The 13,324-nt window shown below is 45.3% G+C and overlaps 1 protein-coding gene across 1 annotated transcript in view; it reads right to left on the reverse strand.

Annotated features, from left to right (window-relative positions):
• Window positions 1-10,962: 10,962 nt before the first annotated feature.
• DHX35 (DEAH-box helicase 35) overlaps window positions 10,963-13,324 on the reverse strand; it is a 35,404-nt gene continuing 33,042 nt past the window's right edge. The window contains exon 22 of the mRNA XM_009275545.1: window positions 10,963-12,714. Within this exon, the coding sequence (XP_009273820.1) occupies window positions 12,670-12,714 (45 nt within the window). The 3' untranslated portion in view covers window positions 10,963-12,669. The remainder of the gene's footprint in view (window positions 12,715-13,324) is intronic.

The raw sequence follows: 13,324 nt of genomic DNA on the forward strand, positions 1-13,324 counted from the left end.
ATGCTTCACAGATCCTGGCCTCCCAACTTGCTTCTGCTGAAGCCACTCAGTCCCAAATGAAGTTATGAACAGGTCTCACCCACTCCTTTGCTCCTGAAGTGGATGAGGACAATACACATTTCTAGGGCTGTTGGGCAGCTTGTCCCTCTTCTGCCTATGAGAAGCTTTCAAAACGCCTAGGTCTTACTGTGCCTTCCTCCAAGCCATCCTAAATGGTGGAGCAACAGGGCTGAAGGGCCACCAGAAACTCTAGCCCTGCACATCCCTGCCGAACACCGAGCACTTCCCTCAAGCAGCTTTACCCATTTTCCCCTTCCTCAGTGAGGTGCAGCACGAACGTTGCATGGCCAGCGCTGCATAGCCCTCTCAGTCTCCTGGCATTAGACTCTCTGATTTAATGTATGTGTGCTCTTTTATTCATCTAACAAGTTTATTCCTTTGTCAGGTGCGGCCTCATATCAGAGAGCTGTGCTGAGATGGATACACGGGGAATTTATTGCTGTAACAGGTTTATTCTTACAACAGCTATTCATTTATGCAGACTCCCCTCTATTTGGCATCCCTGTGCATAAGTGGAGGCAGGCAGGCAGGCTCCTGCGCGGCAGCCCGCAGAGCGAGCCTGCATTGCCCTCCTGCGGCCAGCCGCTGGATCGGAGAGCCCGTACATTAATCATAGCAGCAGGAGTGTAAAATTCAATTTTACCTCTCCATTCATTCTGAGATGAGTTGAAGGCCGGCCTTGTACATATAAACCACACTTTACTTCATCAGAGCCCTGGTAACAAATGGAGTGTCTTCTTCGGGGAGTTTAACCATCAAAAAACACCGCGCTATTTAATTCCATGCGTGCCTAGGGTCAAAGAAGGAGCTCTTGGCATCAGCAAATGCTTCAGCCCTCAGCTGCGCAGTAAACTATGTTTTAGAGATTGTTCCTCAATACGAAATGATCAGTCCATTTATCTGCTAAAGCAGCCTGTCTCTTTGTTCAGTCTCCCAATATTTTTTCCGCTGACCTGATCTGGACAATAAACCAGAGTCATCTTAAGATATTCACCGTTCAATTTGTTACTTGAGTGCCTCCGAGCCTGGCTGTCCCTGCTGTCAGCATCGCAGACTCCCCCAGCCTTCACCATTAACCCGAGCACCTGTGCCGGACTCCCCTGACCCTGGGTCTGGACCAGCACAGCGGCATTGCCCGCTCTGCCCAGCTCACGGTGACGGGCTCTCCGGTTGCAGTAACGGTACAGTCCCAGCTACTACCATGTCCCAAAGCCCCGGCAAGGTCTTTTGCCCAACGTCCCTCTCACACCGAATATACAAACAGTACTCGTACAAGGATTTGGGTCTCTCTGCTCCCTGGGGAGCTGCTTGCAGAGCTGCAGCCACACTCCTTCCCCCAAGCCAATGCGATGCTGGTTACCTTTTACAAGAGGTAGCTGATCTGTACTCTGAGGGTGCAGCGTGCCCCCTTTTTCACCCTCAGACTGGTGAGTTTTACCACCTCCGACTGAAGAGGGCTTAGATGCCCCACCGTAGTCTCCTAAGTGAATGCATCAAACACTGAGCCGTCACAGAGTAGGAATTTACCGCTTACCTATCTCATCCTATAGTTATAATTTTGACTGTTTTGCAGCAGAGTGGGGTGCTGAGGTCCCAAGAGCTAAAGCCAGGAACTCAACATCCTTACAGCTCTTTGCATACTTATTAGCAGAGGTCAAGGAAATGGTGTAACCATGTCCATCTCCCTCAGAAGGACATGTTACTTGTGCACAGCTGTGTCACTGTTGGCCACGGCACCCCACTGGCATCTGAGTTCTGGGTTTCCAGTTTTGGAACTGGTTCACATATGTCTACATCACCTTACAGGGAGGCTTTTAGAAACTCAGTTCCAGGAGAGTTTTCACAGTACCCCAAAGAGCTGAGCTCCCACCGGGACTACCACCTCAAACTCACTTTTCCCTGGCTATCATCTCAGGTGGGTTTCCCACTAAGCAAGCTGAATGCCACGAACCTTATCCTTTGGCATCAACAGTCCCTTTGCATTGCATGGAAGATTAGACACCTACACAAGGCTGTGGTGTCCACTGCAGGAGCCAGACGTCCAGAAGTTAGACCTCGCAGATCCCTGACTCACGCCCAGAGCCCTTTCATGCATGTAGCTGTAAATAACTAATGCAAGTTTACACTACAGTGATGGAGGGATTTAATCTTTAAAGATGTTAAAAGAGCTTCCAAACCACTGAACCATACCTGCTACTCAGACAAGAAGCTGCCTAGAAAAGCTGCTCCTTATAATCATTAATTTTGATCCACTTGCCATTTTTCATTGCATATTTGCCATGTGTTGCCTCACTTAGGAGTTCCATATTGCCTATTCAGCATCACATAAGCACCAAGACTTTAACAGCAACCTGCTGACAGCAGGAGCTTTCTCTCTACTTCCCACCTCAATTGCGTCACACCAACACTTCAGCCAAAAAAACGCAGGCACGCAGAAGCAAACAAGAAATGTCGGAAGTCTCAGGAACGGCACTTTCATTTCATTATAAAGGCCAAGTGAGTTGGAGGGCTGTGAGTGGGCACCTGTGTGTGCATGAGCACAGTTCGGAGAGATGAAGCCTAAATGACTGGGCAGTTGCAGAGAGGGCCATAACCTGAATGTTTTTTTCCAGATACTTTTCATTGAAAAGGTTTTGATCTTTTTTCCAGGGAAGATTCTAAAATTGTATCCGTGCTTTGAAGTTTTACCCTGCTTTACTGCTTTTTTTTCTGAATAGAGAAAAGGAGAGGGAGCAATCCTCACTTGCAAGTCTGCATCTTTTTGCAGTGGAAAAGCAGGGGGAGGAGAGATACGTGGCAAACTACTTTCTGCTACTCAACTATAGTAGGAGAAGGGAGAGATGGAAGACACTTTCTCTACTAGTTTTCCTCTAGTGACCACGAAGGAGGAATTAAAGGGAGACAAGTGACATAAATAAACTCAAAAATCTAAAAGAGAAATTGAAGGAAAAAAGTGCAACTCAAATCAAGCATAGCATTTAAAGATCAGTCAGCACTGAGAAAAATCAGATGTCAGCAATCTGCTAATTCCAGTTTTAGAAAGAAGAGTTTTCTCTCAGAATGTTTCAGCTAGCTTTGGCAAGAAAACTCCCAACATGCAAACCCACTTGCCAAAAACATTTTTGCCTTCCAGAAAGCATCGTGTTCGTGGGTGTCAATATATCTGACAGACGTTACAGTCTCCTACTGCCATAGCAGATAAAATTTCACCTATATTTACATTCCAGTAAAATGAACTACAAGTGGATTTACCCAGTGAGAGACAAAGTCAACAGCAAAATTCAGATGTTCCAGTTCTTTCTGTCTCCAACCAAAAACTCATTCCAGAATAAAATTCTGGAGGGAGGAGGCTCATACACGATGTTTATCCTCTAACTTTTGTAAAAATACACAAACCAGCCCGCTCCAAAGCAGTCTATAGTACCCCTGGACTGCTTGAAGGTGTTTCTCCCTGGAGAACCCGCCCCAGGAAGACCTGTGATGGTGACAGGCACTCGTGCTGTGCCTGCCCCCACGGCTCCGCTGGGTGCCATCAGCGTGGCTTTGCCCTGGTCAAAGCTCCGTTAGGCTCAGCTCAACTCTCCTCTCACTGCACCTGATGCAGGAATTCTGGTAAAGCCTAAAATACCTGTCTTGCCAGAAATTATTGCTTGCTTAGGTACAAGGGTTCCTGGAAAGCTTCCAAACCCTAATGGAAACTTCACTCAAATGACTAAGAAATGAGTAGCGGGTTCCCATATATTTCAACTTTCCTAGTCCCTGGGATCTCCTCCTACAGTACATCTTCCCTCTGTATACCACTCCTCACACTGACAAGGACAGCCTTAAATAGACTTAAAAGGACGTGATGACAAAGGGACAGGAATTAAGAGGCACCTATAAAAGGCTTTTGGATGGAGAACAGCGGGAGGACATAGAGCAGATCCAGAGCAGCAGGTGTTCTTACCAACCGTGTAGCTGCAGCCCTCCTCTGACCATTGCTCCCTTCATTCTTCATTTAATGACTAGCGTTTTCCATTTGGACCTCCTCCCTCATCTTCATGAGTCTTCCTCGTGGTACAGCACATCCTCAGGAGCACCTCCAAATGGTGCTTAAATGGAAAGGTGCAAAGATGAATACCACTAACGATACACATATCTACCCAGACGGTAACCTGCGCAGTGTGTGTTACACACGTGCTCTCGTGCCACAAATCCTGCTCACAAAATAGCACCGGGGGGACATTTTGAACAGTGATATCCCAGGGGTTCCCAAGAGGCTTGAGTGCTGCAATTTGTCATTGAAAGAATTTACTAAAAAGTAGCTTTTTCCATAGATGTTTTGTTGACAGGATGAGAACCAGAACATAATGCGAGTCTGTACAGCTGCACGGAAAATCATCCAACTCATCTGTGTTCTCCAGGCTCAGGGACGTGAACTCTTTACAACTTCACCATGACCTTGTTGGCACCCTTAGCCAAACGAAGGGGGAACGACAGCCTGTTTGCTCTCATCACAGCAAGACAGATGTGCACTGCTGCAGACAAGAAGCACGTGCACAAGCTCTAATGACTGACTCCATTGCTGTATGGACTTCAGTGAGCCCCGTTAGCTGGATCATGTGTCCAAATCCCAGGCTGACTCCCTATCCTGTAGGCGCTCAGACTGACAAGCCAGTTGTGAAGATAGATTTTGTAACAGACCCAGAAATGAGCACCTCTGGAAGCGCTCCAGTGCAGCAGGTCCCACGCACGCAGCTGTGGGAGGAATCGCTTTCTGCTTCTCCATCTAAAACAAGAGGCTCCAAGGCTCCTCCAGTCAATCCCTCGCCACTGTAACACACCGCTTTCTCATCAGTGCCTCTTCCTGCAGTGCAAAGGGTTAAATCAGCATCAGCTGCAATTTCCAAGAAACCAGAGAGATTTTGAGCAAGACAAGGCACTTTGCTCAGCTCTGATGCAGCTCTGAACCCCCCCGCAATGTGCCGGGCTGCCCAGCACCCCCCCCAGGGAGCTGCAAAGAGCCCTTTTTGGTATCCTGACTGGTCTGACAGCTCCTAATGGCCATCGGTATTTCATACTGTCTCAGCCTGTATTTACATGTCAGAGCGGCTGCTGTGATCAGTGCCGCACACAAGCACTACCCCAGCCCGTGCCCGCGCAGCAGCAGAGCCAGACTGGACGTCTGCGCGCGGGACCCACCTCCCCTGCTAACGGCCGTCTCTGAAATTATAGCAGGCGTCTGGGCTTCAGCAGAGGGAAGGGCAACCCTTCGGTGACAAGCACCTTTTGGGGCAGTTTTGCTGATCTTTTATTTTTCTAGATAAAGTGCATCTCTCCACTCTCCTTCTAAGCCCCGACACGTTTCACGTTTCGCCCTTCGGTGACAAGCACCTTTTGGGGCAGTTTTGCTGATCTTTTATTTTTCTAGATAAAGTGCATCTCTTGCTTCTCCACTCTCCTTCTAAGCCCCGACACGTTTCCATCCCTGCAGTGCCTGAAGGCATCTGTATCGGGATGGGATCCCTGTTGTCCCAGATATCGAACACCCATGTGCATACCCACACACTTGGAAACAGTCTTCGGCCTCCCAAAACATTAATAGGCAAGGGAAAGAATAGGAAGGAGGAAGGATTCACTCCACCTTACAAACAGATCCTGCTCTCGGTAGCAGGACTGAACACGAGCCCAGCTCTTTCAGGTCCTAACTCATCTGAAAGGGCTCCTTCCCTGCTCCCACTTCAGTGGGGCTGTCGCATGGCTCATGGGTCACTTACGAAACCCTGGTATCTCACCAGATACTGAAAGGAGAAACAGCAGGAGTTCCACAGAACCTGGCTCACGGAAGAGGTTTCCTGGCATCAAAACACACCCTGCCCAAGGGGATTATCTTTCTGCCAACAGGCATCTGCAATAAACAACCTCGTTCTTGTCCTGAAGGGAGCCAAGAAGCCATTGCGATTTTTTTTGCTCTCTGTCCTGCTCTTTCTCCTGTAAGTTTTGACTTTGCCCAGCAAAGTAGTAGGGGATGGAAAGTCTAAAGGGAATTGGTGGGTGATCCCCCGGTCAAGTCTGAGACCCGCTGACCTTGAAGGGACCCTTGCAGGCAGAGGCTGCACGAGCAAAGCAGGACTCATGCCACTGCACTGCAGGGAAACCTGCCCGCTTCCAGCTGCAGGGCATCTGAGGGAGGCGATCAGAAACTCTGTGCTGCCCAACACTCACTCCAAGGATAAGAAACATCCTCCTCTGACTTCTTCCACCTGCAAAGCTCTTCCATCTAAGCCGTTTTCCCCTCCTGCCTCTCCCTGCAGCACCCAGCTTGGGAGGAGGAGGAGGGCACGGGGAGCAACCCTCGGACCTGGGAGCCATCACAGAAACAGCGAGGGTGAGATCTGCAGCTGCAACCAGCTGAAACCATCTCCTGTGCTTACACCGTAACTGGCAATCAGGGGTTTCCTCCTGCGGTGCTCCTTGTGCTGCTCTGTACTCCGGGAGCTGCTAAGGAGAGTTAAAATAAAATTGAAAGACAAATTAAATATATTTAAATTATGATTCTAGAAAGGAGGAAAAGGGGAGTTTTTCCAGGCAATTTTTGATCTCTCATGATTGGCAACACAGCTAAATACAACCTCTGCACCTCACAGCCTCGCAAAACTGCAGCCCTGCAAAAGACAATTTTGGAACGGAGCAGGCAGCCATTTTTGCATCCTCTGAGAGAAATCACATCTACCATGCTGCCATGAACAGAATGGATTTTTTTGCCCTAAACTGTTAATTTTGTTTATTACAATAGTGGCTAGAATACAAGACAGATCAGAAATTTCTTTGCAGTGGATAAGACAGCTGCTGCTCTCAAGCAAGAACAAACTGGGAAGGGGCCAGCGGGAGGGTGGACTGGATCCACCTACCATCAGGGGAACACACACCTAGGGACTGCCACACCAGGGCACCTCACAACCTTCACCCTGTCTGAGCAGAGCCAGCAGCAGACGCTTATGGAAAGAAATACGGTGCGTCCCTACCCGATACGCGCATCCCTTCACACGCTCCACTGGGCTGGCCGCATTTGGGGCACAGACTGATGCTTTCAAAATACAGGGCATGGACTTCTGGTCCTTGTGCCGCTCTGAGACTTGTTCAGGTCCCCAGGGCTCCCCGTGTATATCTGTAAGCAGAACTGGCCCCAGCGCATGGGTGGCTTCCCTCCAGCATTTTCAATTTTACAAAATTTTGCTGGAAGGAGGCACTTTACTAGTTTACCAGTATTTCACAGAGGAAAATCGACATGGTTACTGCTGACTTTCAACCAAGACGGCTTCACCAGTTGAACACTAGCAGAGCTTTTCAGTACGCCTAACTTAGTTACAAATGAGATAGGAAAAGAATACCAGTGTGGGGAAAGAAGAAATGTCTAAGTAACCAAGAAGACTTGCAGCCTTAGACTGACGCTTCAGTAAACCTCCAGGGAATACCTTTCGATAACGGGGCCCATTGCTCCAGCCTTAGGCTTTGATTCCACAGGAGGAACTCCGTGGATGCAGAGAGCCCACGTGCTGGAATTGTGAACTTGAAGGAGTCTATTAACTCTTCATTTTCTTATTACAAAAGTAGTTCTGTTAGCCAAGAAGGCTGCAAAATTTAGTTTATTGAAATGCTGAGAGCTGTAGCTGGAAGTAGTTACAAAAAAGTGAAAAACACCTCTTTTAATTTCAACTATAGTTGGTCACCTGGATAATCTAAGTATAAAAGCCAGTAACAAATGCCATCAACCTCCCTGCAGTATTAACACACTCCCACCCAGCACACTCTGCCAGACCTCCAGCTACAGTTTACAGTAAAGGTGCCATTTTGACGACTCTGTGTGTAATTGAAAGAACTACTACAGAATTTGTTGGTTGGAACTTTTGGGGTTTTGGGGCATTTTGTTTGTTTTCAAACCCGTGGGGCACACAGCACTCTGGGCTCTTTCACTAATCTCTGCACTTCAAATACTGATTTTATCCCACAGCCACCGATAGCTTTTTCTATACCCTTCCTCATCCCACTTACCACTAAACTAATATAATGTTAAAACTGAAGAATAAGAAAATCTTTTAAGAATTGGCCAATTATTTGTTCCCCAAGACACTACTACTTGAAACTGATGCCTGCCATCTGCTGGCACCTTTCTCAAAATGCAGTCAGTTTTAAGCCAAAAATGCACATCTCTCGGAGAGCTTACAGAGAAAGATGAAGTTGTTATTTGACAGAAGAAAAACCCGTACAAGCTCTCAAGGACAAAAGCTCTGCAAGTCTGAGAACAGACCAGAAACTGGATACAAGGACAGTTTTTCCATACACCCTTCTAAAAGGGAACCGGAGGAAGAAGTATGCCACTTATGTTCATCTTGCAACTTGTTTGTTGTAGATCCCATGAGAGGAACTTACTCTAAATGCCAAGTTGTGTTGTTGACTTTCTTTGCCAACTGTTGATAGTATGGCCACTTGATAGAGAATAATATAAAGTTATGAAATTACAGTAATAAACACTGGGTCCAAGTTGCCTTCAATGAAATTGCTTGGAAGTGATGAACTAGTCCAGTAAGTGACACTTACCAGGATGACGGGATGACAACAGTTACTGATGCACACTGATGCTCCCAAATGAGGGGGTTCTGAAGGGCTAGTGGAAAAAACAGCTAGAGCTAATTTTCCTTGGTAAAGAAAGCAGCTGAAACATAAGGAATGATTTTGACAACTACATTTCAGAATAGAATCGCCTTTCAAATCCAAAGATGGGGTATTGTCGAGGCGGTTTTCACCTCCCGCATGACAAGGCGAATGGCTGGGCCCAGCCTCACGGAGCCTCCACAGCACCGAAGTCGTCATGCCTCTGCTGCATCAGCAGCTGCCTGCCCCACGAACAAGCAGTCCGGTCCTTGACTCCAGGACTGCTGGTCAGGGGGTTTGTCGCAAAAGTCACACAAAGGGGACAAGCACAGCAATACTGGCTCAGCTAATTAATTCCCAATCAGCTTCTGGAAGTTTAGTTTCCCACCAAACAAGCCAGCAGCTCAGTAACCACCGGCTCAGCAGCCATCAGAGGAGCAAACAAGCAGAGTCACCATGGGACCTGACGATGAAGAAACCCTGCACCTATTTGCACCTTCCCTGCAGATACCTCTCGGCTTCTCTGCTCTTTCCTCTCCCTCCTTCCCTATGACCAAGGCTCCCGACAGAATCAGAGAAGCCCAGCCCCCCCTCGTAATCAGAAATGTCTTTGCAGAATACGGCTGGAATTACCGAAACATTTCTAGTGTCTTACAGTCCTGCCTTCCCTCACGCAGAAACGCCGCTCCAGCTCTCCCCGTGTCAGCATCTCCGTCCTGTTTTTCCTTTTGCTGGAACAGGAAACTATTCACTGTTCGCACTTGCCCGCGAGCCAGAAAAGATCTGAACCACCAGATCTAGAATGAGTCACACAGATATCTGATTCTGGTAAACTACGTTTTTTGTTTGTTTGTTTAAAGACGCATGCTACCTGGCTTACCACTTTTTCCCGATGCCTGCCTGCAATGTGCTTATTGTAACACATACATAAAATTAACTCAGCTTAAAAATAAGTTACATCACATTACCTTGATGTACCTTTAGAGCACATTGCTGTGTGCAAGGCTCAATTATATATCCTATCATACAGGCATTTTTATCATAAAGCACTGAGAAGAAATGGCAGTTACCTCTCATTTATTTCCCTTTTTTAATTTTATTCTTTTAATTACTGATCTCTTTCTTCAGATTAACCAGGAAGAGTTGTGACTGTTTCCCCATCAGTTTATCAGAATTATTTTTAATCTACAAGATGAGAAATATATTTCAATTAATATTGTCTTGGCTGAATTTTTATTCCAATTTTTCTTCATCTTATCCTATAACTGACAATACTAAAAAGTCATGAGTAGGAACACTGAGAGCACTTTCTGATGGACTTTAGGAGTATAGCTTCTTTTTTCCCCCTACTGTAATTTGACATTAACAGACTGTAAATTTACCTTTTTTAAAAATATCTATCTCCTTGCCAGTGGTGGCATGACTTCTATTTCAAGCAACGTTTTAATTCAAGAGCCTAATATTTTAACCTCATTCTCTAAAAGCCACATTTAAAATCCTTAAACGGTTTCATAAACTCCTTCACAAACATCTTCAAATGACTCCAACCTCCCCAAAATAGCACACAGACTGTTTATGCAGCAAAGAGCCAACAAGACGCAGTTGCCCACTCCTTAATCAAAGTTATTTAAAGCATAATGCTACGTACAAATCTAGCAGAAAGCTCTAGGCCAAAATTTCACAAAGTAAAGGGATTTTCGGGTCTTTCAAGTCTCCGTCTTCAAACACCTTCAAAGGCCTTTCAAGTTTCAAGTCTCCGTCTTCAAACACCTTCAACAGGCCCACGTTTCCGATGAAAGCAGTGCTTTCGCTCTAAAGGTAACCTTAATCTGGATACTAAAACCACTTATTCTTAGCCTGCATCTCTAGTATAAAGTCTGCCTGTTCTGCGCCTCTGGCAACACCTCAATAGTTTGTAAAACTACTAAAAAACAAGTCTCAATTTCTGGTTTTGTTTACAAAGATGTATTGCACTCATTCTTAGAAAAGTACAATTGCTTGCAGCATGTTACAAAGCTTTCACATCGCTGGGTTCTTAACTTAGCAGGAGTCGCAATCATTCCAAGACAAAACTCTGCAGATGTACAGCCAGATAAAAGTACATCTGGAGGAGAGAGTTCTCCAGAACCACCCAGAATGCTCAGAACTGGCAAATGCAGTGGTCATCCACTGAGAGCCCGTCACAATTCAGACCAGCACAGTTACAACCACCCAGCATGTTGGGAAATCACCCGCTCCTCAGGTTGAAGTGATGTATTCTCAAGCTTCCTCGATTCAATGGTTTTATTTTTCTTAAGAATAATTCCAGAGGACAGAGAGACACAGATATTTTACAAATCTTCATATTCAGCTCTTTCTCCGATTGTTTAAGAGAAAAAAAACCCCACAAATTGAATCTTTTAGTAAGTGCCAACACTGTTCTCAGCTCTGGTTAGGAGACAGTCCCTGCCCCAAAGAGCTTCCATTCTAGGAAAGAGAGTAATACGAAGGTGAGGTTCACAGGGAAAACAACAAGGAAGGTGACACGGTTTGTCATGCTGCTGGTGCCATACATGGAGACTGGTACATCTTTTTGTGCTGGCAGTCAGTACGTAGACACTGAATAGACCACATACTGCACATGACGGAACATGTTCTCTCTGCAGGTGTTTGGAAGGGAGAAGGTAAAGAAGCTCTCAAGAAAGTTTTCAAGGCAGTCCTGTGACGAGGAAGGCATTTGTTCTATGTAGAAATTTTTGCCTATTTACATTTTTTTTAAAGAAAATAAAATTACAGTTGACATGCCAAACACACATTCATCAAATCAGTTGCCTTACAAAAATAAAATTTTCAAACAATGTGTTTTTAAAATAAATATCAATACGGTTGGAAAAAATAAATACATGTATCCAAGCTATCTTGTTAAAACACAAAAAGGTACAGTTCCTTACTGAAAAGTAGCCATGGAGACCCGATTAAAGCAGCAACTGTTCAGAGCATCCTTCTCTTACAGTAACACATGAAGAAAAGTCCCAAGCAGCAAAGAACAGATTCTTAATAAAAGAAATATATAGAACTGTGTTCCTTATAGGAAAGTACAGAACATTTTCACCTTTGCTGAATGAGAGAGGTTAAAAAACAGTGTTCCATGACACACCCCTGCTGAAATTTTCTGGTATTTCCAAGCAGTGAGAGGCTAACAGCTTTTCTCTTGTTCAGAAAGAAAAAAAAAAGTCAAGTCCCATCTGTGAATTTGTTTGTGAATGTATAGTCCCCTGATTGAGCAAAAAATTAATCCTTCTTAAAAATACAGAGCTACTCTTCCTCCCCCCTCCCCAGACAGCAACTCTCATGTACGGAAACAAGACATTTTAATACGATGCTGCCTACAGAAGGACTGTTACAGCAGAGGGAGCCGAGGCAGCTCGACCTCAGGCAGGAGACTTTTACTGCTTGGGAGCACAAGCTGCACCAGTTCGGGATGGTCCAACATGAAATCAATGTCTCCATGGCAGCCCCTTGCATTTCAGGGGCTAGTTCATTGCCCTGAGCTCCTGCTGTCAGGAGTCAGTCTCAGTTTGGCCGGTAGTAGTCACAGTGCTCTAGGTAACAGGAGGCAGGGTACCCTATTCCCCACTCTCATAAGGCAGCCGTACCACACCAGGAAATCAGTTTCCTCCTTGAAGGTTTCAGGTTTTTGTGGTCCTGTATGTCCTCTTACTTTTTAAATTGTTTTTCTACCTATTGAAAAGGAGCAACATGCCCAGATTAACAACAGTGGTCAAGTAGGCAAAGAATAAAACGTCCACAATGCAAGCTCTACATAGGTTTACAATGTACTGGTCATGCATAAACCCCTACAGATCCTGGCAGGCATTTAAACATTTAAGTTGATGTAAGATCAAATTGCTAATGAACTGACTGCTGAATGGACTGCAGCCAGTTTGAAATCACTGGTAGGTTCTGCATCTGATGTCACAAGACTTAAGTCATGTCAAATCAGTGGTCATCTACTTTAACCCTTTTTGCTTTCAAGGAAAGGTGCTGCAAGAAAAGAAAAGAAAAAAGAATTGCTTAGCATATGCACAATTAGAAAAAATGTTCAACCAGAATGCTTTCAGTCTTTAATCCCAAATTAAATAAATTCTTATACAAATATCAAAGACCACCCTTCCCAAGCTTGTTACTGATAGAGCTAAAATAAACCTATGAAATCAAAAAACCACACGTATCCCAAAGTGATATTCTGGCTTGGTATAAAGTATCATCTTCTAGTACTTCTGTACTAACTGCAAACATAGGAACAATTTCCCACTGGAAGCAAGTTGCCAGCCTGTAAAAGGGCACAGAAAGGGAAATGTGCTCCCAACAACACATGTGCATAAACACTAGGAGTACGTACATGAAGTACAAGATTTTAACTAATGTATTAACGCTGCAGTTGCACTGGACCTTTGAACCGCTATGCTCTTAAAGAAAAAGGCCTACAAACATGTGGAATGAAAACATGAATAAAGTCCTGCAAAATCTGGAATGAGACATAATTGATTGAGGCCGTGATCAAGCTGTAGAAGAAAATCTTTTCACACAGAATCCTTTTCAGCCGTAATTTGTTTTTAACTTGATACAGGAATAAAAATTCTCATATTTCAGG

This window comes from Aptenodytes forsteri, unplaced genomic scaffold, assembly GCF_000699145.1.
Source record: "Aptenodytes forsteri isolate BGI_AS27 unplaced genomic scaffold, ASM69914v1 Scaffold369, whole genome shotgun sequence".
Classification (NCBI taxonomy): Eukaryota; Metazoa; Chordata; class Aves; order Sphenisciformes; family Spheniscidae; genus Aptenodytes; species Aptenodytes forsteri.